The 24,762-nt window shown below is 40.6% G+C and overlaps 1 protein-coding gene across 1 annotated transcript; it reads left to right on the top strand.

Moving 5' to 3' along the window:
* Positions 1 to 18,039: 18,039 nt before the first annotated feature.
* Positions 18,040 to 23,456, top strand: BMP15 (bone morphogenetic protein 15). The gene is made up of 2 exons (XM_065900357.1): positions 18,040 to 18,388; positions 22,416 to 23,456. Exons 1-2 carry the CDS (start codon positions 18,061 to 18,063, stop codon positions 23,270 to 23,272), a joined length of 1,185 nt encoding a protein of 394 aa, XP_065756429.1. The 5' UTR covers positions 18,040 to 18,060; the 3' UTR covers positions 23,273 to 23,456.
* Positions 23,457 to 24,762: the final 1,306 nt, after the last annotated feature.

The raw sequence follows: 24,762 nt of genomic DNA on the forward strand, positions 1-24,762 counted from the left end.
GCCAATATCACTGATGAACATAGATGCAAAAATCCTCAACAAAATACTAGCAAACAGAATCCAACAGCACATTAAAAGGATCATAGAACATGATCAAGTGGGGTTTATTCCAGGAATGCAGGAATTCTTTAAAATATACAAATCAATCAATGTGATACACCATATTAACAAATTGAAGGATAAAAACCATATGATCATCTCAATAGATGCAGAAAGAGCTTTCGACAAAATTCAACACCCATTTATGAAAAAAACTCTTCAGAAAGTAGGCATAGAGGGAGCTTACCTCAACATAGCAAAGGCCATATATGAGAAATCCACAGCCAACATCATTCTCAATGGTGAAAAACTGAAACCATTTCCACTAAGATCAGGCACAAGACAAGGTTGCCCACTCTCACCACTACTATTCAGCAAAGTTTTGGAAGTTTTAGTCACAGCAATCAGAGAATAAAAAGAAATTTTAAAAATCCAAATTGGAAAAGAAGAAGTAAAGCTGTCACTGTTTACAGATGACATGATACTATACATACAGAATCCTAAGGACTCTACCAGAAAACTACTAGACCTAATCAATGAATTTGGTAAAGTAGCAGGATACAAAATGAATGCACAGAAATCTCTTGCATTCCTACACACTAAGGATGAAAACTCTGAAGGAGAAATTAAGGAAACACTCCCATTTACCACTGCAACAAAAAGAATAAAATCCCTAGGAATAAACTACCTAAGGAGACAAAAGACCTATATGCAGAAAACTAGAAGAAACTGATGAAAGAAATTAAAGATGATGCAAACAGATGGAGAGATATACCATGTTCTTGGATTGGAAGAATCAACATTGTGAAAATGACTCTATTATGCAAAGCAATCTACAGATTTAATGGAATCCCTAACAAACTACCAATGGCATTTTTCTTAGAACTGGAACAAGAACTTTCACAATTTGCATGGAAACATGAAAGACCCCAAATAGCCAAAGCAATCTTGAGGAAGAAAAATGGAGATGGAGGAATCAGACTCCCTGGCTTCAGACTATACTACAAACTGCAGTAATCAAGACAATATGGCACTGGTGCAAAAACAGAAATATAGATCAATGGAATAGGGTAGAAAGCCCAGACATAAACCCATGTACCTATGGTCAACTAATGTATGAAAAATGAGGCAAGGATATGCAATGGAGAAAAGACAGTCTCTGCAATAAGTGGTGCTGGGAAAACTGGACAGCTACATGTAAAAGAATGAAATTAGAACACTCCCTAACACCATACACAAAAATAAACTCAAAATGGATTAGAGACCTAAATGTAAGACTGGACACTATAAAACTCTTAGAGGAAAACATAGGCAGACCACTCTATGACATAAATCACAGCAAGATCCTTTTTGACCCACCTCCAAGACAAATGGAAATAAAAACAGAAATAAACAAATGGGACCTAATGAAACTTCAAAGCTTTTGCACAGCAAAGGAAACCATAATCAAGACGAAAAGACAACCCTCAGAATGGGAGAAAATAGTTGTCTACAAAGAAACTGACAAAGGATTACTCTCCAAAATATACAAGCAGCTCATACAGCTCAATATCAAAAAAGCAATCAACCCAATCCAAAAGTGGGCAGAAGACCTAAATAGACATTTCTCCAAAGAAGACATACGGACTGTCAACAAACACATGAAAGGATGCTCAACATCACTAAACATTAGAGAAATGCAAATCAAAACTACAATGAGGTATCACCTCACACCGGTCAGAATGGCCATCAGCAAAATATCTACAAACAATAAATGATGGAGAGTGTGTGGAGGAAAGGGAACCCTCTTGCACTGTTGGTTGGAATGTAAACTGATACAACCACTATGGAGAACAGTATGGAGAACAGTATGGAGGTTCCTCAAAAAACTAAAAATAGAACTACCACACGACCCACCAATCCCACTACCGGGCATATACCCTGAGAAAACCAGAATTCAAAAAGAGTTATGTACCACAATGTTCATTGAAGCTCTATTTACAATAGCCAGGACATGGAAGAACCTTATTGTCCATCAACAGATGAATGGATAAAGAAAATTTGGCAAATATATAGAATGGATTATTACTCAGCCATAATAAGAAACGAAATTGAGTTATTTGTAGTGAGGTGGATGGACCTAGAGTCTGTCATACTGAGTGAATTAAGTCAGAAAGAGGAAAACAAATACCGTATGCTAACACATATATATGGAATCTAAAAAAAAAAAAGATTCTGAAGAACATAGTGGAAGGACAGGAGTAAAGATGCAGACATAGAGGATGGACTTGAGGATGCAAGGAAGGGGAAGGTTAAGCTGGGACGAAGTGAGAGAGTGGCAAAAATATATATACACTACTAAATGTAAAATAGATAGCTAGTGGGAAGCAGCCGCATAGCACAGAGAGAGCAGCTCAGTGCTTTGTGTCTGTGTAGAGGGGTGAGATAGGGAGGGTGGGAGTGAGCTGCAAGATGGAGGAGATATGGGGAAATATGTATAGCTGATTCACTTTGTTATACAGCAGAAACTAACACACCATTGTAAATCAATTATACTCCAATAAAGATGTTAAAAAAATAATAACCATATGAGAACTATCAAAATTAAATAAATAATATTGGAATGAAAAAATAAAGTAACCATAGTGCAAATATAGTGGTTTTTAGCCAAATACAGATCACTAGAACATAAATATATATAATTATTATTATATTAATTATTATTAGCATCATTGCCTACACAATGAAGTAAAAAATATATACCAATGGGAGTGTGGAAAGGATATTTAATTATTGATATTAGATTTATTATTTAACAATCAGGAAAAGAAAATTTAGATTTAAGCCTTATGATGTACACAAAAGTAAATTCAAGGTAGATTAAAGAATACATTTTAAAACTCAATCATAAGAAACTTTGAAAAAGGAGGATTGGAATAATTTTTAGATGTCCTTTGGAATTATTTTAGCGTTTTAATTCTGTTTTTAAAAATTATAAAGTTAGAGCTCAGTAGAATTTACTATATATTTTAAATCTTCTGTTTAGAGAAATGGAACAAATCTAAAAAGTAAGGAAGAAATAGTTAAGGAAGTATGTACATAAAATATGATAGAAAAAGATTAATACCTACATGTATAGGGGTATTGAGAATGTACTAGATAAATAGACAAAAAACATGAAGATAATTCACAAAATAAGAAATATAAAGAGTAAACAAACATTTGGGGGCAAGTTCAAGGTCACTAATAACAAAGGAAATGTGAAGTGAAATAATAAATAGGAAGTTGTTTATATCTATTAAATCGGTCCATAATGGTTTGGTCCTTTTGGAAAGCAATTTGGTAATATGCATCTGCAGCAATAAAAATATTTTTTGACCTAGTAATTTTACTCCTGAGAGTCAATCCTATGGGGAAAACTCAATAGAAAACAAAAAAGCTAAATGTATGAATATGTTTTATAATAGTAAGAATACAGAAAATACCTAAAACTCAACAACACTGTAAAGGCTATTCAAATTTTAAATGATAGTTATGAAAACTGTGCAGAAACATGAAACTATGTGTTAGAGATAAAGAAACTAAAACACAGGAATGCCAAGTCAGTTCTACAAGTTCATTCAGTCAGTAAATGATAAAGCTGGGACTTGAACTCAAGCAATGCAGAAGAGTCTGTGGGTGTCTTAGTCTGCTCACTCTGCTATAACAAAATACCATAAACAGGGTGGCTTAAACAACAGCAATATATTTTCTTATGGTTCTGGAGACAGAAAAGTCAAAGATCAAGGTTCTGGCAGAGTTCAGTTTCTGGTGAGAGCTCTCTTCCTGAGCTGCAGACAGCAGCCTTCTCACAGTGTCCTTGCATATTGGAGAGAGAAATCTCTGGTGATTCAGCCTCTTTTCTAAGGATACCAATTCTATCAGATCAGGGCCTCACACTTACGACCTCATGTTGCCTTAATCATCTCCTTAAAGATTCTATCTCCAATACAGTCACACAGGGGATTAGGGCTTCCATATATGGATCTAGGGGGACACAAATCAATTCATGGCATTCTGTCCCTTGCCCCCCCAAATTTCTGTCCTTATTGCATGCACAATACATTCATTCCACCCCAATAGCCCCCAAAGACTTAATACATTCCAGCATCACTCTAATGTCAAAAGTCCAAAGTCTCATCTAAATATCATCTAAATAAGATATGGATGAGACTTGAGGTACAATTGATCCTGAGGCAAAATTCCTCTCCAGCTGTGAACCTGTGAAACCAGGCAAGTTACATGCTTCCCAAATACAGCGATGGAACAGGCATAGGATAGAAAATCCCACTCCAAAAGATAGAAATAGGAAAGAAGGAAGGAGTGAAGGGTTTCAAGCAAGTCCATACCTAGCAAGGCAAATTCCATTAAATGTTAAGTTTCAAAAATAATCCTCTTTGGCTTGATATCCTGCCTTCTGGACCCACAAAGGTGGCAGTCCCACACAAAAGGCTCCAGGCAGCCCTTTCCCCACAGCTCTAGTTGAGGGCCACCTGGCTTGCTGACACTGAGGGGACAACGATACTCTGAAACCAAGGAGGAAGCCCTGATGGTCTCTGGATCACCTTCAGGGCCATTTTCCCCTTTTTTTGAATAGTGCATGTTTGCAGCCAAATGGTCCTATGGGCTGGTCCTGTGAGACCTAGGAAGTCTGACAGCCTTTCTTCATTTCATTTTTTCTGTCCTTTTTAGGCCCAACTGGCAGTGTTTCTGTTGGTGTAATCCCATCTCTATTCCTAGCTTCTGCTGAGATGGCTGATCAAATTTATGAGTTGCGCCCATGATCTCCTTATCAAATGATTGTTCAGCCACACCCTTTATGTTCTCTTCAGAACAAGCTTTCTCATTTTTTTGCAATATGGCTAGACTAAGAATTTTCAAAATCTCCAAGTTCTGCTTCCTTTTTACCTAACAATTCCTTCTTAAATTCATCTCTCTTCTCTCACATTTTACTATAAAAAGTAAGGAGGACCCAAGCTGCATCTTCAATACTTTGCTTAGATATCTCCTCGGCTAAATATTCAATTTCATCACTCTCAACTTCTACCTTCCACAAAACACTAGAACACAATTCAGCCAAGTTCACTGCCACATTATGACAAGATCGCCTTTCCTCCAGTTTCCAATAACTTATTCTTCATTTCTGTCTGAGATCTCACCAGAATCACCTTTAATATCCATATTTCTAGTATGTACCTCAAAACTCTTCCAGCCTCTACCCATTACCCAATTTTGAAGCCACTTCCACATTCTTAGGTACTTGTTATATCAGCACCCTACTTCTAGTTACCAAAATCTGTATTAATCAGCATTCTCCAGAGAAACAGAACTAACAGGATATTTATATTTATATATAATTTATTATAAGGAATTGGCTCACATGCTTGTGGAGGCTGAGATATCCCAAGGTCTGCAGTAGGCAAGCTGGAGACCCAGGAGAGCTGATGGTGTAGTTCCAGTCCGGGTCCAAAGGTCTGAGAACCAGGAGAGCCAATGGTATAAGTTCCAGTTTGAAAGCCAGCAGGCTCAAGACACCAAAAGAACTGATTTTTCAATTACAGTCCAAAGGCAGGAAAAGACCTATGTCCTAGCTCAAGCACTCAGGCATGAAGAGTTCCCTCTTATTCACAGAATAGTCTAAGGTTTTGTTCTATTCAGGCCTTCAACAGATTGGACGGGGCCAACCCATATTAGGGAAAACAATCTGCTTTACTCAGTCTACCAAGTCAAATGTTAATCTTATCCAGAAATACCCTCACAAACACACCTAGAATAATGTTTGACCAAATGTCTGGGTACCCCTTGGCTCAACCAAGTTAACACAAAATTAGCCATCACAGTGGGTTTAACCATAGGAATATTTTACTAGTGCCCACCCTCCTTGATGCTTATTACTTGGCCCTTCGTACAACTTTCTTAATTATTTTGCCGTTTACTTTTCCAATTGTATTTTTATGGATTCTAATTATTATTATTAGGATTTTCATTGGAATTGCCTTCATCCAATTCAGCCTCCACACTACTGCCAGGACAAACTTCAAGTACAAAACAGATATTGTTCTTCTCTTGATTAAAATATCTTGAATTTCCCAAACTCTCTAAACTCCTCAGCAGGGATATTAGACCTTTCATGATCTGACCCCTGCCAATCAGTCTAGTGTCCTGCCCTACTTCTCTTCCTGCACTCTAGTCATCTCTAATAAGTTATATTTCCCAAAAGTGTGCTCTCTCCCCTGCTTTTGCTTGTGCTTACCCCTCTGCTTAGAACGTTCCATTAATCCTCCTGTGCCAGATAAACTCTTATACTTCTCTGTGCTTTCCTTAACCCTGCAATATGGCTTAGGAACTGTCCTTCTGTGTCCCACAGTTTCCTATATTTACATCTATTCTGACACTTATCTCTGTATTTTTATTTCCTTTTTAGTTGTCTGCCTTCCCTACTGGACTGCATGTTCCTTGAGATCAGATACACAGTGGTATACCCAGTGCCCAGCACCCTGTAATTGACTCAATATATGTTTGTTGAAGAAATGAGTTGTTGTAACAGTAATGAAATGTATAAAGAGGTTATTGTAATTTCTTGGGGGAGAAGATACTTTTGAGGGGTAGAATCAATAGGATGTGGGGACCAAATATGAAGGCTGAAAGAGAGAAACAATTCAAGGATGACTGGGGGTTTTTTTGGCAGAGAAAGTGGTAGTGCAATAAGAGAAAGGAATACATGATGGAGAACTGGCTTGGGAAAGTAGATATGTGTTGTTAGGACAAGAGTAGCGTATTACAGCAGGAAATTCAGGCAGAGGTGCCCAGCTGGCAATTAGAAATACTAACTGGAGCTTGAGATTGGAATAAGGAGACCAAAATCACTCAGAGAGGATAGCTGATGTTGTGGGAATGTGATGGCAAAGAAAGAATCTGCAGAAGGAGAGTTGGGAAGAGAATCATGAGGAAAATCTACTCTGAGTGGGCCAGAGGAAAAATGGAGCCTTGAGAGGCAAAGAAAGAGCTGTCAGAAAGGTAATAAGAGAACCTGATGTGTGCTGGCTCATGGAAGCCTAGGGGGAAGAAAAAATAATTTCAAAGAGGAAGAAATCAGCAGCGTTAGAGAATCACAAAAAAGGAGGACAGAGATTTACACTATGTGAAGATTGTTGAAACATCTGAGATAATAGTATTGGTTGAATAACAGGACCAGAAGTCAGTATACAGTTATGTATTATGAAGCTAGAAGTTTGATGGCAAGAGGGAAAGAGACGGAAATATATCTCTAGGGAGTAGAAACATTGAGAGACAAGCTTGTTTAATATAGCTACTTGTAGAGTTCCTTACATAAGTGATTGAGCAATTTTTTAAATTCACCCAATTGATTGCATGGCAAATATTATTTTCCAGTCCTCCCCACCTCTACTCACACCACAAACCCTTACCAATCCTGTAAAAACGTACATGTCATACAATATAAATTCATGTTCTCAAACTATCTTACATGGCTCAAAGCAAGGCCCTCCAATTGGGCGAATCAATCAAATTCCACTCTTGATGAAGAGATAGTTACGACTTCTAGTCTCAAATTCCATATGTTAAATGCCAAACCATATTCCTTCTTATGCAAAACATCTTTCCAGAGCACCTCTCTAAACGTCCTTCTCCCACTGATGACACCCTGCCTCTCTCTCTCTTTTTCTGTTCTCTCTGTTTTTACCTTCCTTTCTCCTTTATCTTTCTCCACAGAGAATTCAGAGCTTCATAGTTTGTAAATAATAATTACTGTGTATAATATCTTGATCTGACTGTGGGAGTGAGGGCAGGAGGGGAGAGAAAGTGATTAGAATTGGGAAAACAGTGGCTTATGCAAGATAACACAACAAGTGCAAAGCTGAGCCAGACAGGATGAGAAGCCCAGATTTTATGGCATCACAGGCCCTATTACATCATCCACTTACATATTACCCCCCAAACTCAGCTTACCCATATAGAAAGTACCCAGACAATAGTTCCCAGCTAGAGTTGTACTTCATCCATCCAATGACCTTCCCCTCTACATACCAAATCTATAAGACCTGAGTGCTTAGCCAAGCCCTTTCTGCTCAACCCAGACTTCAGGATTTCAAAATTCTTGTCTCTCAGGACCAGATTCACCTACCACTCCATGATTTTCCACAAATAGGGGAAAATTAACTAACATTGATTGACTACAACCTAGGTGCCAGGCATTCAACCTTCATAGGGGCAAAGTTGGTACTATTGGTTTCATTTTACAGGTGAGAAACTGAGGCTCAATGAGGGGCTTTTCTAAGATTATGTACCTAATAAGTTGGCAAAGGGGAATTTGAACAAAATGAGTCCAAGGTCTGTATTCTCTCCACTACCCCTCTATGAGACAACTTCTATGGGACCTTTATTTAACCAGGCCCAGAATGCTCGTTTGTATCCTATGTTTTCCCAAGTGTTATCTCCTATTCAATTCTCCAATTTCCTGTTTCTTCAAAGAACTAATAAAATTCACCAATGGAAGGAAGTTATGCTTAGTAGTTGACAGGGAGCAGAGTCTAGAGGGAAAGTACAATGGAGCTTGATTTGATTCTCTCATTTCTCACCTACAATTCCAGTCCAGGCTCTAGGAAAAGGGTAGAAATCTTTTGACCTGGGATACTGGACTCCCATAAACATCAACCCTAGCCATCCCAGAAAAGCCTAGTAGACTAAATGAGTTTGATTTTCTTTTGGATAGGCCTGAAAGTGGCCAGAAGAGGACATATCTTGGTCTTTCACCAGGTTTTTGATATCTGCAATCCAGGCCTCTCCTGTCCCTCCACAGGGACTATGAAAAACCTGTGGTTTTTTAGAGCTGTTTGTCTAATGGACTTGGCTTTGCTAGGGGATCCTAACCCACCCATGCTCCATGCCGTTCCTTCTCAAGCCCAAAGGGCTCTACTGAAAATGATCTGTCTCTGGAAATGGCCCAAAACCCTGCTGCATTCCACTTAGTTCTCTACCTTAGGTATCTGGGATTAGGAGTATACGTGATTTTAATCTGCCTTTTAGGTCAACAACAGGATGATTAAAACTGCCCACAGTATATTTTAGGCTCTAAGTCAATTTTTTCCCCTTGCACTTCGTTATATTTCACATTGGCTTGTTTCTGCTCCAGTGTCATCACAACATCATCTGTTCTGGGCAAAGTGGTACTGTTAGCTTTTCCCATCAGCTGCCTCCCACTTCCAATTTCTCTGTCTGGCCCCCTCTTTCTTTTTTAGCACTCCTCCCTCCATCAGAGACTTCCAATAACACTAAGCCTTTGTTCAGGGAAATAAAGCTCATGGGATAAGGTCCAGTGATAAGCTAACAGGAGTGATGGTTTAATGCAGTGAGGATCTCAATGATTCCCTGAAATCCTACCATGTAAATATCCTCCAACTTCCCCAAATAAATACCCCACTCATGATCATGCACAGCCATGTAGCCGCTCTCAAAAATGGCCAAGGAAACAGATAAACAGATTCATTCACTCATTCACTTATTCATTTATTTAACAATTTTTGTTGAGTACCTCAGCTGAAGGCATTATAGGCAAGGGGAACAGCATGAGAAAAGATGGGGGGATTAAGGGGAAGCTTGCCTGATTCCAAGAACTGTAAGTTCTTGAGCTTAAATGAAGTGTAGGATGCAAATGTGCATGTGAATATAGACAAGACCTGAGAAATAGTTACAGGTCAGATCAGAAAGGGCCTTGCTTGTCATTCTGAGGAGTCTGGGTGCACCAATAGTGGCTGCACCAATTTACACTCCCATTAATAGTGTACAAAGGTTCCCTTTTCTTCACATCCTTGCCAACATTTGTTATTTGTGTTCTTCCTTTCTTTTTTGTTTTTTAACATCTTTTTTCTTAACATCTTTATTGGAGTATAATTGCTTTACAATGGTGTGTTAGTTTCTGCTTTATAACAAAGTGAATCAGTTATACATATACATATGTCCCCATGTCTCTTCCCTCTTGTGTCTCTCTCCCTCCCACCCTCCCTATCCCACCCCTCTAGGTGGTCACAAACCAGTGAGCTGATCTCCCTGTGCTATGCGGCTGCTTTCTACTAGCTATCTATTTTACGTTTGGTAGTGTATATATGTCCATGCCACTCTCTTGCTTTATCACAGCTTACCCTTCCCCCTCCCCATATCCTCAAGTCCATTCTCTAGTAGGTCTGTGTTTTTATTCCCATCTTACCCCTAGGTTCTTCATGACCATTTTTTTTTTAGATTCCATATATATGTGTTAGCATACGGTATTTGTTTTTATCTTTCTGACTTACTTCACTCTGTATGACAGACTCTAGGTTCATCCACCTCACTACAAATAATTCAGTTTCATTTTTTATGGCTGAGTAATATTCCATTGTATATATGTGCCACATCTTCTTTATCCATTCATCCTTTTTGACCCACCTCCTAGAGAAATGGAAAAAAGACAAAAATAAACAAATGGAACCTAATGAAACCTAAAAGTTTTGCACAGCAAAGGAAACCATAAACAGGACAAAAAGACAACCCTCAGAATGGGAGAAAATATTTGCTATGAAGCAATGGACAAAGGATTAATCTCCAAAATTTACAAGCAGCCCTTGCAGCTCAATATCAAAAAAACAAACAACCCAATCAAAAAATGGGCAGAAGACTTAAATAGACATTTCTCCAAAGGATATACAGATTGCCAACAAACACATGAAAGGATGCTCAACATCACTAATCCTTAGAGAAATGCAAATCAAAACTACAATGAGGTATCACCTCACACATGATCAGAGTGGCCATCATCAAAAAATCTACAAACAATAAATGCTAGAGAGGGTGTGGAGAAAAGGGAACCCTGTTGCACTGTTGGTGGGAATGTAAATTGATACAGCCAGTATCGAGAACAGTATGGAGGTTCCTTAAACACTAAAAATAGAACTACCATACGACCCAGCAATCCCACTCCTGGGCATATACCCTAAGAAAACCATAATTCAAAAGAGTCATGTACCAAAATGTTCATTGCAGCTCTATTTACAATAGCCAGGACATGGAAGCAACCTATATGTGTTCTTTCTGATGATAGCCATTTTCACAGGTATGAAGTGATATCTCATTGTGGTATTGATTTGCATTTCTCTGATGGTTAGCAATGTTGAGCATTTTTTAATGTGCCTGTTGACCACCTGTATGTCTTCTTTGGGAAAATGCCTATTCAGGTCTTTTGCTCATCTTTTAAATAAGGTTGTCTGGGTTTTTTGATATTTTAATACTTTTGATATTTGCATGAGCTGCTTATATATTTTGGACATTAACTGCTATTGGTCATATCATTTACAAATTATATTCTCCCATTCCATGGGCTGTCTTTTCATTTTCTCAATGGTTTCCTTTGCTGTGCTACTTTTAATTAGATCCCATTTGTCTATTTTTGCTGTTGTTTATTTTGCCCTAGGAGACTGATCAAAAAATATTGCTACAATTTATGTCGAAGAGTGTTCTGCCTATGTTCTCTTCTAGGAGTTTTATGGTTTCATATCTTCATCAGTGCTTTATAGTTTTCAGGGTATAGGTCTTTCACCTCCTTAGTTAAATTTATTCCTAGATATTTTATTCTTTTTTTTTTTTTTTTTTGCGGTACGTGGGCCTCTCACTGTTGTGGCCTCTCCCATTTCGGAGCACAGGCTCCGGACGCGCAGGCTCAGCGGCCATGGCTCACGGGCCTAGCCGCTCTGCAGCATGTGAGGTCTTCCTGGACTGGGGCACGAACCCGTGTCCCCTGCATCAGCAGGCAGACTCTCAACCACTGCGCCACCAGGGAAGCCCCGATATTTTATTCTTTTTGACATGATTTTAAGCAAGATTGTTTTCTTGCTTTCTTTTTCTGATAGTTCACTATTTGTGTATATAAAAGCAACAGATTACTGTATATTAATCTGGTATCCTGCAAATTTACTGAATCTGTTTATTAGTTCTAATAGTTTTTGGTGGAGACTTTAGGGTTTCCTATATATAGTATCATGTCATGTGCAAAATGACAGTTTTACTTCTTCCCTTCCAACTTGGATGCCTTTTATTTCTTTTTCGGGTCTGATTGCTGTGGATAGGACTTCTAATATTATGTCAAATAGAATCTACCAGCTTTTCCTTAACCTGCGAAGAGATAAAAAGAAAAATAGCCTTAAAGTGGTCACTAGATTTTCCTGAGAATCCAAAGGATTTGAAGTCTGCTTTGAAATTTGGCTGAAGTTTGGGGATGTCTCCAAGTTTATGCAACTAATTTATCTTTCACAAATTTGCTTCTCCTTCAACTTTCTGTTTCAGGATGAGAGATGGAACTGGACTCTCCTCATGGCCCCAGTGGAGCAGTAAATCTTAGAATCTAAGGTGTAAAAGGTGAGACAAGGAATCTGTACTTCCAAACCTCATGACCCACAGTGTCTGTGTCCCAGATTCTGGCTCCCAGGTCAATGGGGGCTTATGCTCTGGTCTTTCCAGAAGCCTTGCCATAGTAGTAGGGGAAGGGAATACTTCTTATGGACAGAAGAAACATCAACCTGCACATTTTCTTACTGACATCAGAAGTGAAAAGTTAGATAAAGTCATTTCTAGCCCTGTCTGACTCAGCAAGACAGTGTCAACAATTTATTTAGAGAGAGAAAGTGACCATTCTAAAATAATCCCTTAACTCCACTCAGTACTCTGTAATGGCCTATATGGGAAAAGAATTATAACTGATTCACTTTGCTGTACACCTGAAACTAACACAACATTGTAAATCAACTATACTCCAATAAAAATAAATAAAATAAAATAAGCCCTTATACTCCCCACTGTTGATCTCAAGTGCTTGGCTTAGGTCTATGCTCTAGATCTTTTCCTTTTTAACACCAGACTCTACTTTTATGGTGAGGGCAGGGCTTGTAGACCCGCAGAGTAGAAGAATAGCTGCTGAATCTTTGAAGAGGTGACTCTTAATGTCCTTCTTCCCTGTCCCAAGTATCAAGAATGTCTTCCTTGTACTGAGTTGTTATGGCCCAGGATCCATTTGTATTCAGCCACGCCAATCCCTGCGAAGCTGACATACAATAGAAAATGGAGTGATACGTATGCAACCAGTCTCTGTAGGTCTTTCAGGGGAAGCACAGTCTCCCTACCTTTAATGTGGGAAGTCAGTTACCTAGTCATTTGCTTTATTATCAAATTAAAGAAATACAAGTAGCTACTGGGATCAAACAGAGGGAGGCCATAGAATGGGAATACAGTCAATGATTACTGATGACTTGATTACCCAAAAATGACCAAAAGCTCCAAAGACAGCAGGTGTCTCTGAGGCCAAAAGGAACTTCAGAGTGTATCATGCTTAGCTCTTACTTAGCTCTCACTTGCTTACTTGGCTAAAAGAAAACCTGGTCTTCTAGTTGTCTGGGAATGTTATGGTCTATAAGCAATGATGAGAGTTAAAATTCTGTACTCAGGAATCCTTGTGGGATTATCTTATTGGGGAACTGAGTCTTCTTAAGGGGCTAAATGTTCATTGGCAGCTTATATAGCAACCTACAAGATACAAAGAGAGGGGCTCTGAAATTTCCTCTGAGTTGGGTCCAAATCCCAGTGGATTCCACCATTTGTGAGCTGTACAACCTTGGACAAGTTTCCTTTTCTGATTTTCAACTTCTTTACCTATAAATGGGAATATAGTACTTAACTCACAGAGTTGATATGAAGATAAAATGAGATATAATATGTAAAATGATACAGTCTAGTGCCAAATAAATATTTCTATAAAATATACCATACTCTCTGTTTTAAGGAAAATGATTTTTTTAACAGAACATCTAGAAAATAGGTCCATATTTTAAGAACTCAGAAGAGTAATCAGAGGAAATATCATGGTTATGGGAAATATTTCCTATCTTTTATGTCTCTATCAAGGTTGTTATCTTCTTGAGATAGAAACTGTTTGATCGTGGTGTCCCCCAACCTACTGCAGTGCCAAGCATAGTACTGGGAGTGTTAAAGACCAAGAACTTGTCTTATTAATTTCTGTACTCCTAGCGTCTAGTACAGTATCTAGAACATAGTATGCTTATTATATGCATTGACTCATTTAATCTTCACGACAGTCTTCTAAAATATTGCTATTATTAGCCTTGTTATTAGATGAGGAAACTGAGGTACAGAGAGGTTAAGTCAATTGCAAAAATTACCAAGCTAGTTAAGTGGTAGAGCTGGAATTTGAACCCAGGCAGTCTGGCAATAGGCCTGCACCCTTAATACCTTACACAACCACATAGGAGGTACTTATTAGATATTTGTTGAATGAACACAATTGTAAGGAAATGTAAATTATAATCATGTAAAAGATGATGTTTAAAGTACATATGTACTTTAAACAATACCCATGCTCCCCCAAATTGGATAAAAATCTATTCTTTTGTAAATTTCATGCCTTTTACCAGTGTGCCCAGCATATTATAGTTTGAAAAATTAACCCACAGTGTGCATCAAGGTTTTCTGCTGCTCAAAGCAACTTGTGGTGACCTATTTTGTTGTGTCAAGAACACTTTTAGTCATGTCAATAAACACCTCCTAAACTGTCCAATTTAAATAATTAGTGTTTTCACATACTGGCTTTTTCTAAAGCAGAAAGGCCTGGTAAATATCATTTAGTAGATCCTGTTCCAATCACCTATAACCTGCCCCGCCACTCCACCCCACCCCTCCAACCATAAAGGCTGGAAAGACAGTTGGTGCCCTCTTCTGGGGGTTTGGGGCAGTAGCATCCATCAGGCCCACCGGGGGCATTTCCAGGAAATAATCAAGTCAGCTTCTTTCAATTCTGGTGATAAGAATGGAGTTAGTTTTTGGATCTTTTTCTGAAATAAGAAAGCTGACCTATTCATTCAGGTGAGTCTTCTGAAGCCCTGGTGAGTAGAGGGATGGAATAAAAATTCAGCTGAACTTTAGAAGGATGCTGAGTAGATATTTCCTTCAGTCAGTTACACTTTACATACAGTTTAAAATCATAGGTTATTAATGACAAATTTTAACATTTATTTAAGAGTATCTATATGCTAATACTTTGTATACATTATCTCATTTAAATCTCACCACAGCCCTAAAGAATATTCCAAATTTACAGTTAAGAAAGCTGAGATGCAGAGAGGTTAAGCAACAGACAAAAATGGCAGAACCAGGAATTCTAACCCAAATCATGTTATTTCCAGTGAATATGCTGTCTCTTTTTACTTCTTTCGGTCCTGTATCAAAATCTTACTACTATGGCAGAAAAATGTTATTGATGTATATAATCCCACTCAAATACCACAGAAACATCAAAGAAAACTGTGCTGGGAAATCTTGTATGGATCCTTTGCTAGTTGTCCTAATAACTTGCTCTTTTACTGAGTTATGTTGGATAGAAAATAGGAAGTTTAAATTGGTAACAGAGGCCAAGGGCCAAAGAGAATGTTGGGAGGCAGAGAAGGGGGAAAGGAAGCAGGGAGAAGCGGTGTGGACATGGAGGACAGAGAAACTTATGGGCCACCTCTCCACAGTTCATATGAGGTCAGAACTAGCACTTCAGGGTAAGCCCAGCTTTCTGGAGAGCACAACTTGCATAAAATGTAATAATAATTAACCTGTGTCTAGTACTTACTTTGTGCCAGGCACTCTTTTAAGTGCCTTACATGTGTTAACTCATTAAATACTCACAAAAATCCTATGAGGTAAGTCTTTTAAGCTCATTTTACATATATATTACAAAATTGAAGAAGAGAGAGGCTATGGTTTCCATTTCACAGATGAGGAAACTGAGGCACAGAGAAGTTGAGTAGCTTGCCCAAGGTCAAGCTAATGAGTGGTAGAGCTGGAGTTTGAAATTAGGATCCTGACTCCAGAGCTGTGTTCTTACCCATTATGATATATTATCCCTCCCAACATGTTGGAAAGATAAAAATTGTTGCAGGAAATGTTTACTTCAGATACGTGTGTGTGTGTGTGTGTGTGTGTGTGTGTGTGTGCTTGTGTTTCTATTGGGTCTGATGTAAAATATATTTATTCCTGTGAATCACAGACCAAAATATCTAAAAGCTACTGTTCTAGCAATAGTAGCAATACCTGAATTGCACATCTTCAAACTCAGTAGAGGTAATGCCAGATCGCTCTCTAAAACAATTGCACCAAATCACATTCCCACCAGCAGTGTAAGAGAGTTACCTGCATTCTACATCCTCACCTGGATTTAATAGCATCAGACTTTTAATATGTTGCCAATTCAATGGGTGTGGAAGCACATGTGGTTTTAAATTGCATTTTTCTGATTTCTTTTACATCTTTTCGTGTTTTGGCCATTCAGGTTTTGCCTATTGTGAATCATCTGCTTATATCTCTTACTTGTATGTCATTGTATACAATAAAAAGGTACACAATACAACACTCACAACAACTCTCTGTAGGAGCCAGCAGTACAAATGAAGAAACTCAGTCTGGGAGTAACCTTGCTTGAGGTCACCAGCTAATGGGTTGTTGACTTGGGATTTGAGTCCAGAACTAGAGGGCCCATATCTTTTGTTTTACGATACATGCCAGGGACCAAGGCCATGTTAGAAAAAACAGAGGAAGGAAACAAATAATTTCTAGCATGTAACCATATATCATATGCCTAATTAGGTTTTGTGGAATTAACACAGATTATTTCCTTGTATCCTCACAACAAGCTATGAGATAAAACATGTTATCTCCATTTTACAGGTGAGGAGACTGAGGCTCAGGGAAACGAAGAGATTTGCCTTGGAGAGGTTAAATGACTGCTAATAAGAGAAAGAATCACAGGTCTGTCTGTTTACAAAGTCCATGCCTGTTCCACAAGAGCCACATCTTGACCTCCTGCCCCACCTTCTCCTTAGAGCCCCAGCAAACTGATTCTACTTGGACAGGGCCAGGACAACACCTACCATTTTTCTGAAGAATCCTGGTCTGGGGTAGCCTTAACTGGCTCAGCCCTGATGCCTCCATTAACCAGCCAAGCTAGGTCAGCTCCCAGCCAACTTCCACAGATTCATCTCCCACTGCCCCAGGCTTCTCTGATGAAGCCCACTCAGGATCTCAACACCTTCCATGGGGAAACCAGAACATTCTAAGTCAGAGTTCTCAAACTTGGCTGTGCATTAAAATCACCTGCAGAACTTTAAAACATCCTGATGCCCTTGTAACACCCCAGACCCACAACATCAGAATCTTCGGGGATGGTACCCAGGAATCCATAATAGTTAAAACTCCCCAGGTGATTTCAGTGTAGAGTCAAGATTGAGAACCACTGTTAAGGTATCTTCTTCAAGCTCCAGCAGCCATACTCACACAGAGGTTCCCATATTTTAGTGGGAACTTCTTGGAGGATTCAAGATTCAGATTTCTGGAGCCTATCCTCAGAGAGTTCATGTTTTGGGCTGGGCCCCGGAGCCTGAATTCTTAACAATCACCTCAGATAGTCTCACTGCAAGTCCTTAGTAGACCACATTTTGGGAAATGTTGCATTAGGAAAAGTACTGCATGGAAGTGGAATGGGAGCAGGAGGCCTCTGGCCCTTTAAGGACTGATTAAGAGGCTGCCTTTAAAGCTCTGGAGTGGAGCAGGATAGGGTTGCTTCTTTTCATCCTAGTGGATAAGGTAAGGGAGCAGGTCCTGGGATGGACCTCTCCTTTTAAGTGCTATCTTGTTCCTGGCCCTGGAGAGCAGGAGGGGCATGTTGCCTTGTCCCTCCTGCGTTTCTGTTTGTTTTGATGCAAAGAGGACAATTTAGAAGACCTCCTTTTGGTCAAGGAGATCCTCCTAGAGGAAGCAACATAGGACCTGCCTGCCTGCCTTTCATTTTTTCTTGCCCTATCCTTTGTGGTAGTGGAGCCTGGATGCTATTACCTGTGTGAAAGGAAAGGGTCAGAGTGGCATCCTTTGGGCTTGTGCTGGAAAGTGTTGCTGAACACCAAGCCTTTCAAGATGGTCCTCCTGAGCATCCTTAGAATCCTTCTTCTTTGGGGACTGGTGTTTTTTATGGAACACGGGGTCCAAATGACACAGGTAGGGCAGCCTTCTGTTGCCCTCCTGCCTGAGGACCCTACCTTGCCCCTGATTCGGGAGCTGCTAGAAGAAGCCCCTGGCAAGCAGCAGAGGAAGCCACGGGTCCTAGGGCCTCCCTTGCGGTATATGCTGGAATTGTACCAGCATTCAGCTGATGAGAGTGGGCACCCTAGGGAGAACCGCACCATTGGGGCCACCATGGTGAGGCTGGTGAGGCCGTTGGGTAATGTAGCAAGACCTCTCAGAGGTGAGTTATCATACCATATTGTCCTAGAGGGGAGAAAAATGGGGAAGAAGAGTGTAGAGAAAAGGGGATCTGCGAGTTTACTGTCAGGCTTCATTGCCTGGAAGGTGGTTTTCTCAGGCTTGGTTTTCAAAAGATGGAAAACTTGGGAGAAGCTGGCTCCAAGCCTGCTTCCCTTCAGGGGCCCAATTTAAGAGCAGATTGCCTTGGGGCCTACCTGAGGAAGCTCTCCCAGGCCCCAGGGCAACTGAGCAATGTGTCAGCTCCTATCTTTCAAAGAAAGTCTTAATGCTTGTTATATCACTGAAAGCTATAATTGAGAAATAGCCATATACATTCCTGTGCAGGGTTGTTTGTGTTGTTTTATTCTTAGAAGGCAAAGGGTACAGGATGCTGAAGTGGGGAAATTTACAAGGCCCCAGAAAGGACAGGAACAGGCTCACATCTGAGAGTCTGTATACCTGGCTCCCTGAGCATCTGCTATCGTATTTAATCCTTAATGACAGCTACTCTCATTAGCTGTCCTGGAGCACTTAGCCTAATTTTTAAAGATAAAAGTAAAACACAGAGAGAAGTTAAATAACTTGCAGAGGTCACAAGGACAGTGGGTGGCATAGACAGGATTTGAGTTCAAGTCTGTCTGTCCGTAACTACTTGTGTTTGAATGTGGTACCCTGATACCCTGGTACACCAGTTTTTCTATTCAGACTGTGGTTGCTACTTCAGGTTTTTGGTACCAAATGTATTTTGGAGTTTTCTTTGTTCCCATTATGGTTGCTTCTGCTTTAAACATCTGCATTAGACATTGTTCCAGGGCAGCAGTGGGCTCCTGCAGTGTGGGGCTCTCAGTGAAATGCAGAAAGCCATCATTCAGGGAAATCTTGGGAACCTGGTGAGATCAATCTTAAGCCTTTGCTAGTCTCAGCGATTACAACAGACATGATTTATCCTCCTTCCCTCCAAGTAAAACAACTACCAATTCCCTAAACTAACCTTTAGTGTGAGCTTATCATGTGCCAGGCATTGGGCAAAGTACTTTGCAAACATTATTTTCATTAATCCTCCTCACTATCATACAGGGTAGATACCATGAACATACCCATTTTATAGATGAAGAAACTGAGGCTCAATGTAACACAGCTAGTAATTAACAGAGCTGGGTTTCTAACCCAGGGTTTCAGGCTCCAGAGCCTGTGCTTTTAATTACCCTGTTGTGCTGACTGCTTAACAGATTTTAACTGAGCACCAAGCACTGTGTTTGGGTTGGGTATAAAGAGGCAAACAACCACTTCCCTGACCTCCAGGAGCCCCCACTATGGTAGAATAGATAGATAAGTAATCACACAATGGTGGTGCAGTGTGGCAAATGCTTTGAAAAGGATAAGCAGTAGGGCTCCCGGGACTCCAAAGAAGAAATAGGTTGCTGCTTAGTGCAAGGAGAGGGAAGCAGTGAGACAGTTGGAAGACCTCACTGAGGAGGTGGCATTTGAGCTGGACTTTTGCGTAAGGAGTAAAGAGATAATGCATACAAGGAGGGGAATGCATTCTGATTAAGGAAAAAGAAGATAACTTGGTGTGGGTGGAGATTTACTCAACAAATATTTATTTGGCAACTGCTAAGTGCTAGACATTGTACTAGGTGGCGGGAATATGATCAAGATAGGCATGGTTCTCATGGGTGAGACAAGTAAGTAAACACAGATAGTTGTAAATTGTGGTAAATGCTATCAAAGAATGAAATAGGTGGTTTTGATAGAGAATAGCAAAGAGATCTTCCCTTTGCATGGGATCGTCAGGGAAGGCACCTTTGAAGAGGTGATATTTGAGCTGAGGTCTGTAAGATAAGAAGCTCTGCATGAGAAGGGGAGCGAGAAGGAGAAGTCTGATCTAGGCAGAGGGAACAACATGTGCAAAGACCTAAAGGGTGGAAAGAAGCTTGTCCAATTTGAAGAACAGAAGGAAGATCAGGATGGTTGGAACCTAGTGAGACTGTGGAGAGCAATGGGATATGAGACTCAGAGGTCATTACAAGGGATCTGGGTTTCATTCCCAAGTGCAACTGGGAGCTGCACAAATCAATTCTGTACAGATGATATGAGGCTAGAAAGGAAGATGCCTAGAATTAGGCCAGTACCCTGGTGTGACTGTGGGACATACGGGCATCTAGGGACTCTGGAAAGGATCCAGAAATGGATGACAAGAGAGCTGGGCCTGATCTTTCCATCAGGAGATGACCCAGCTGAATCGAGCTTGCCTGGAGAGCTATTCCAGGTTCAATCACACAGGATGTGTGAGTCAGCCATTTCCCTGAAAAGTTCTGAGCAGACCCTTCTTGGCTCTGATCCTTAGCAACCCCACCCTGCTTCAGGAAATATGTGATGTCAGGGTCTGAAAGGAAAGGGCAGTTCCTCACCAGACAGCCTGTTAGAGGCTGGGTTTGGATTCCTTTTCAGGCAGGGTGGGGCAGATGTATGCGTGGGTCTCTTGGAAAGATTATTGTAGGATGGGAGTATGGAGTAATTTGAGAAAGCAAATACAAGCCTGGCTTGGGCCTTGTCTGAATGATATCTAAGTGCCCCAAACTTGAGGGTGTATTAAGCATGAGTTGGAACATGAACTTAAAAAAAAATCCTGATGTGTGATTTCACTCATATGTGGAATATAAAAAAACAAAACAAATGAACAACAAAAAATAAAAACAAACTCAGGTAGAGAGATTAGATTAGTGGTTACCACCAGGGAAAGGGGGTGGGGGGTGAGTGGGTGAAATAGGTGAAGGGAGTCAACTGTGTGATAACAGATGATGATAACTAGGCTTGTGATTGTGATAACACTGTAGTGTACACAGATGTTGAATTATGATGCTTTACACCTGAAACTTACATAATACGTAATATTTAAAAAAATCCTGATGAATCAAAACATTAAAGAGTTTCTATATTGAACGTCCCAGGCCTACTGAAGAATTCCAGGCTCCTGGATTCAGTGGAGAAGGAAGGTTAGGTGAATAATATGTAAATTAACATGGGAATGTTTACTGATGTGTGAAGATGACAGGCTTTTTCTTGCTGTGCGTGGTTTTTGTAATTGTTGCTCTTGACATTTGCCAGGAGAGGGCGCAGAAGGTCAGAGCACTGCAGGCCCAGCTTTCCAACACTTTGGCCACTGGGTGTCAGCATCACAGTTTAGATTAAAACTCTTAATCACTAAGGCATATAGCTTCTAAGTAGACTCTTAGCTAACGAAATATTTACATGAACAGGGCCTTGTTGAAAATGGTATTTACAATGAATGGGGTAAATGAAGAATCATTTCCAGTAAGGAATGGAAAAGGGAGAGACTGAGGGTTAAGGGGGAAACGGCCCAAGAAGGGAATAGCTGCTCAAGAAGAAATTCAAATAGAAGGCAGAAACGGTAAATACCTGCCCCCACTAGGAGTGGATAGACAAAATTATTTTGTGCCATCTCAGCCCCGGATTTGAAGTGATGGCGGACCATAGCCCCCAGTATTGGACTGTCACCCTAAAGCTGCATCTGTATAGTGATATAGCATGAGGATTTGTTATTCATGTATGTCTCAATGACCCTCCTTATTGGTCACCTTTAATAGTCAGCTAATAATACATACAATATATATACACAATTCTGCATTTGAGGTGTTTTTCTCAGCCTGGTGCTGTGAGTGATCTAAAAGTTAGACACAATTTGTCTTAAGGGAAAAATACTTGGGCTCAAATCTTTATTCTAACACACTGGCTGTGCGTCCTCTGGCATAGCTTCTCTGAGCTTCAATTTCCTTGTCTACAAAATGGGGAAAATAACTATCTCATAAGGCTCTTGCGGATTCAAGAGTTAATGTATGTAAAGCATCTAATACATTAGTAAGTGCTCAATAGATGATAGTTATTATTATGATCTTGAATTCATTTTAGGGCTGCTTGTCAGTTTGCACTGAGCAGGTTTTTGAGCGAGACTCAGGCTAGGAGGTAAGAAGCTAATGCTCTGCTCTTGTTCCCTCTTACTGATGCAGGCCCCTGGCACAAACAGACCCTGGACTTTCCTCTGAGACCAAACTGGGTAGCATACCAACTAGTCAGAGCCACTGTGGTTTACCGCCATCAACTTCACCTAGCTCACTCCCACCTCTCCTGCCATGTGGAGCCCTGGGTCCAGAAAAGCCCAACCGATCACTTTCCTTCTTCAGGAAGTGGCTCCTCAAAGCCTTCCCTACTGCCCGAAGCTTGGACAGAGATGGATATCACGCAACATGTTGGGCAAAATCTCTGGAATCACAAGGGGCACAGGGTTCTACGACTCCGCTTCCTGTGTCAGCAGCCAAGAGGTAGTGAGGTTCTTGAGCTCCAGTGGCATGGCACTTCATCCCTGGACACTGCTTTCTTGTTACTCTATTTCAATGACACTCAGAGTGTTCAGAAGGCCAAACTTCTCCCAAGAGGCCTGGAAGAGTTTACGGAAATAGATCCTTCTCTTCTCTTGCGGAGGGCTCGTCAAGCAGGCAGTATCGCATCTGAGGTTCCTGGCCGCTCCAGGGAGCGTGATGGGCCTGAAAGTAACCAGTGTTCCCTCCACCCTTTCCAAGTCAGCTTCCAGCAGCTGGGCTGGGATCACTGGATCATTGCTCCCCATCTCTATACTCCAAACTATTGTAAGGGAGTCTGCCCTCGGGTACTACACTATGGTCTCAATTCTCCCAATCATGCCATCATCCAGAACCTTGTCAATGAGCTGGTGGACCAGAGCGTCCCTCAGCCCTCCTGTGTCCCTTATAAGTATGTTCCCATTAGCATTCTTCTGATTGAAGCAAATGGGAGTATCCTGTACAAGGAATATGAGGATATGATTGCCCAGTCCTGCACGTGCAGGTGATAGCAAAAGTACAGCTAGCTCAGGTTTGCCTGAGAAATTAGAAAAGGGTTTAAAATAAACTAATATTAATGTTAAAGCTGCAAGTGATGCTCTACCCAATCTATAGGTTCTATTCCTTGCCTTCAGTGTTGTTACTTAAGTCTCTTCCCCTACTTTACTTTATAAAAATAGTTCTGATATCAAACATCAGTATGTTTTGACCATTAGTCAGAGCCCTTAATGTTTAAGATCTTCCTTTGGAGAGGCCCTCTCTATTTTCTTGTCTTTTCTTTATTGTGACTTTGTCAAACGTCACCAGTCCATGATGGTAGAACTTTAGGAATTGTACCGCCAAGTCCTGGGAAAGGTGGAATCGTCCTAGAGTCCATCTTCTGAGGATCTAGAAGATTTGGGGTGAAGAAAGCAACTTGAGATTTTATACTCCTCTTCCTTGCCTTCTGAATCCTAGAAACTAGTACCATATCGGAAAGACTGCCTGCTTCTGTATTTGGATTTCCCTCTAAATCTAAAACCGTTTCTCAGATGGACTAGAAAACTTTTAGGCAATAATCTCCATAAAAATCTTTTGAGGGGAACAGAAGGAAGGGAATCTTTTTCTAAGCCATCAGGGCTTTTCCTCTCAGGCTCTGAACCTGGGGGAAATACCTGGGTTTCCTTTATACCCTGGGGTGAGGAGAGCAGTCTTTAATAAGGCCAGTAGGGAAATGTGTATGGAGCTGAGATGACAGTCACTTCAAAATCGCCTGTCTACAGTGAAGAGATGAAGAGCTGTCATTGCTGATTAGGATTATGTATGGGGGAGTCGTTTTAAACTTTCTATGGAACAATAGATTTCACAGGGTATTTTCTCATTTTAGGTAACCCTTAAACACCTGATAATGATCCCACAAAGAAAGCTCCCTGGTGGCTAGGAGGCTGGGACTTGGCCTGGTTAGAAGTGGAGGGGGTAGAAGGCTGCAGTTAGGAAGCTTAAAAGGGCTGTGGGGGAAGGGTGAAATGTGATGAGGCCTGGGGCCAACTTCATTCTGAGCTTGCCTGTTTGTGTGTTCAGCTGGGCTCCGGGCATGGGTCTCTGGGGGAGATGGGCTTGCTGTATTGGGAGGCATGGAACTCTGCCTTGAACTAAATGATGCTTGCAGTGTGACTCTTTCCTACTCTTGTGCTGTATTGAAATGATGGGGACTGGGCTGTGTTGCAAATAAATCATTTGTTGTTGTTAAAGAAAATCTTGAATGTTTTGGGGATTGGGAGAGAGTGGGTGGAAGGGATTTATTTCATTTGTTCCCTTTAGCTATGGCCAGGAACTCAACCCTAATCCCCCAGGGTGAGGCTGGAGGTGCCAATGAAGTTCTCTCTTAAGGCAGCACTGCTAGCAATCAGCCCTCACCAAAGGGCCCCTCTGAGGAAGCCCAGTAAGGCATTTCCCCTGCCCAACTGTTCCTTGACTTGTCTTATGGTAATTATCAGTGGAATGGTACTGATTTAGGGTG

The sequence above is a fragment of the Phocoena phocoena genome, chromosome X (genome assembly GCF_963924675.1).
Source record: "Phocoena phocoena chromosome X, mPhoPho1.1, whole genome shotgun sequence".
Taxonomy (NCBI): Eukaryota; Metazoa; Chordata; class Mammalia; order Artiodactyla; family Phocoenidae; genus Phocoena; species Phocoena phocoena.

Excerpts from the sequence above, each read along its gene's own strand:
- BMP15 (XM_065900357.1), top strand. The coding sequence starts at position 18,061 with ATGGTCCTCCTGAGCATCCTTAGAATCCTTCTTCTTTGGGGACTGGTG. Across the intron at positions 18,389-22,415 it reads TGTAGCAAGACCTCTCAGAG|GCCCCTGGCACAAACAGACC; the intron begins GTGAGTTATCAT and ends TTACTGATGCAG.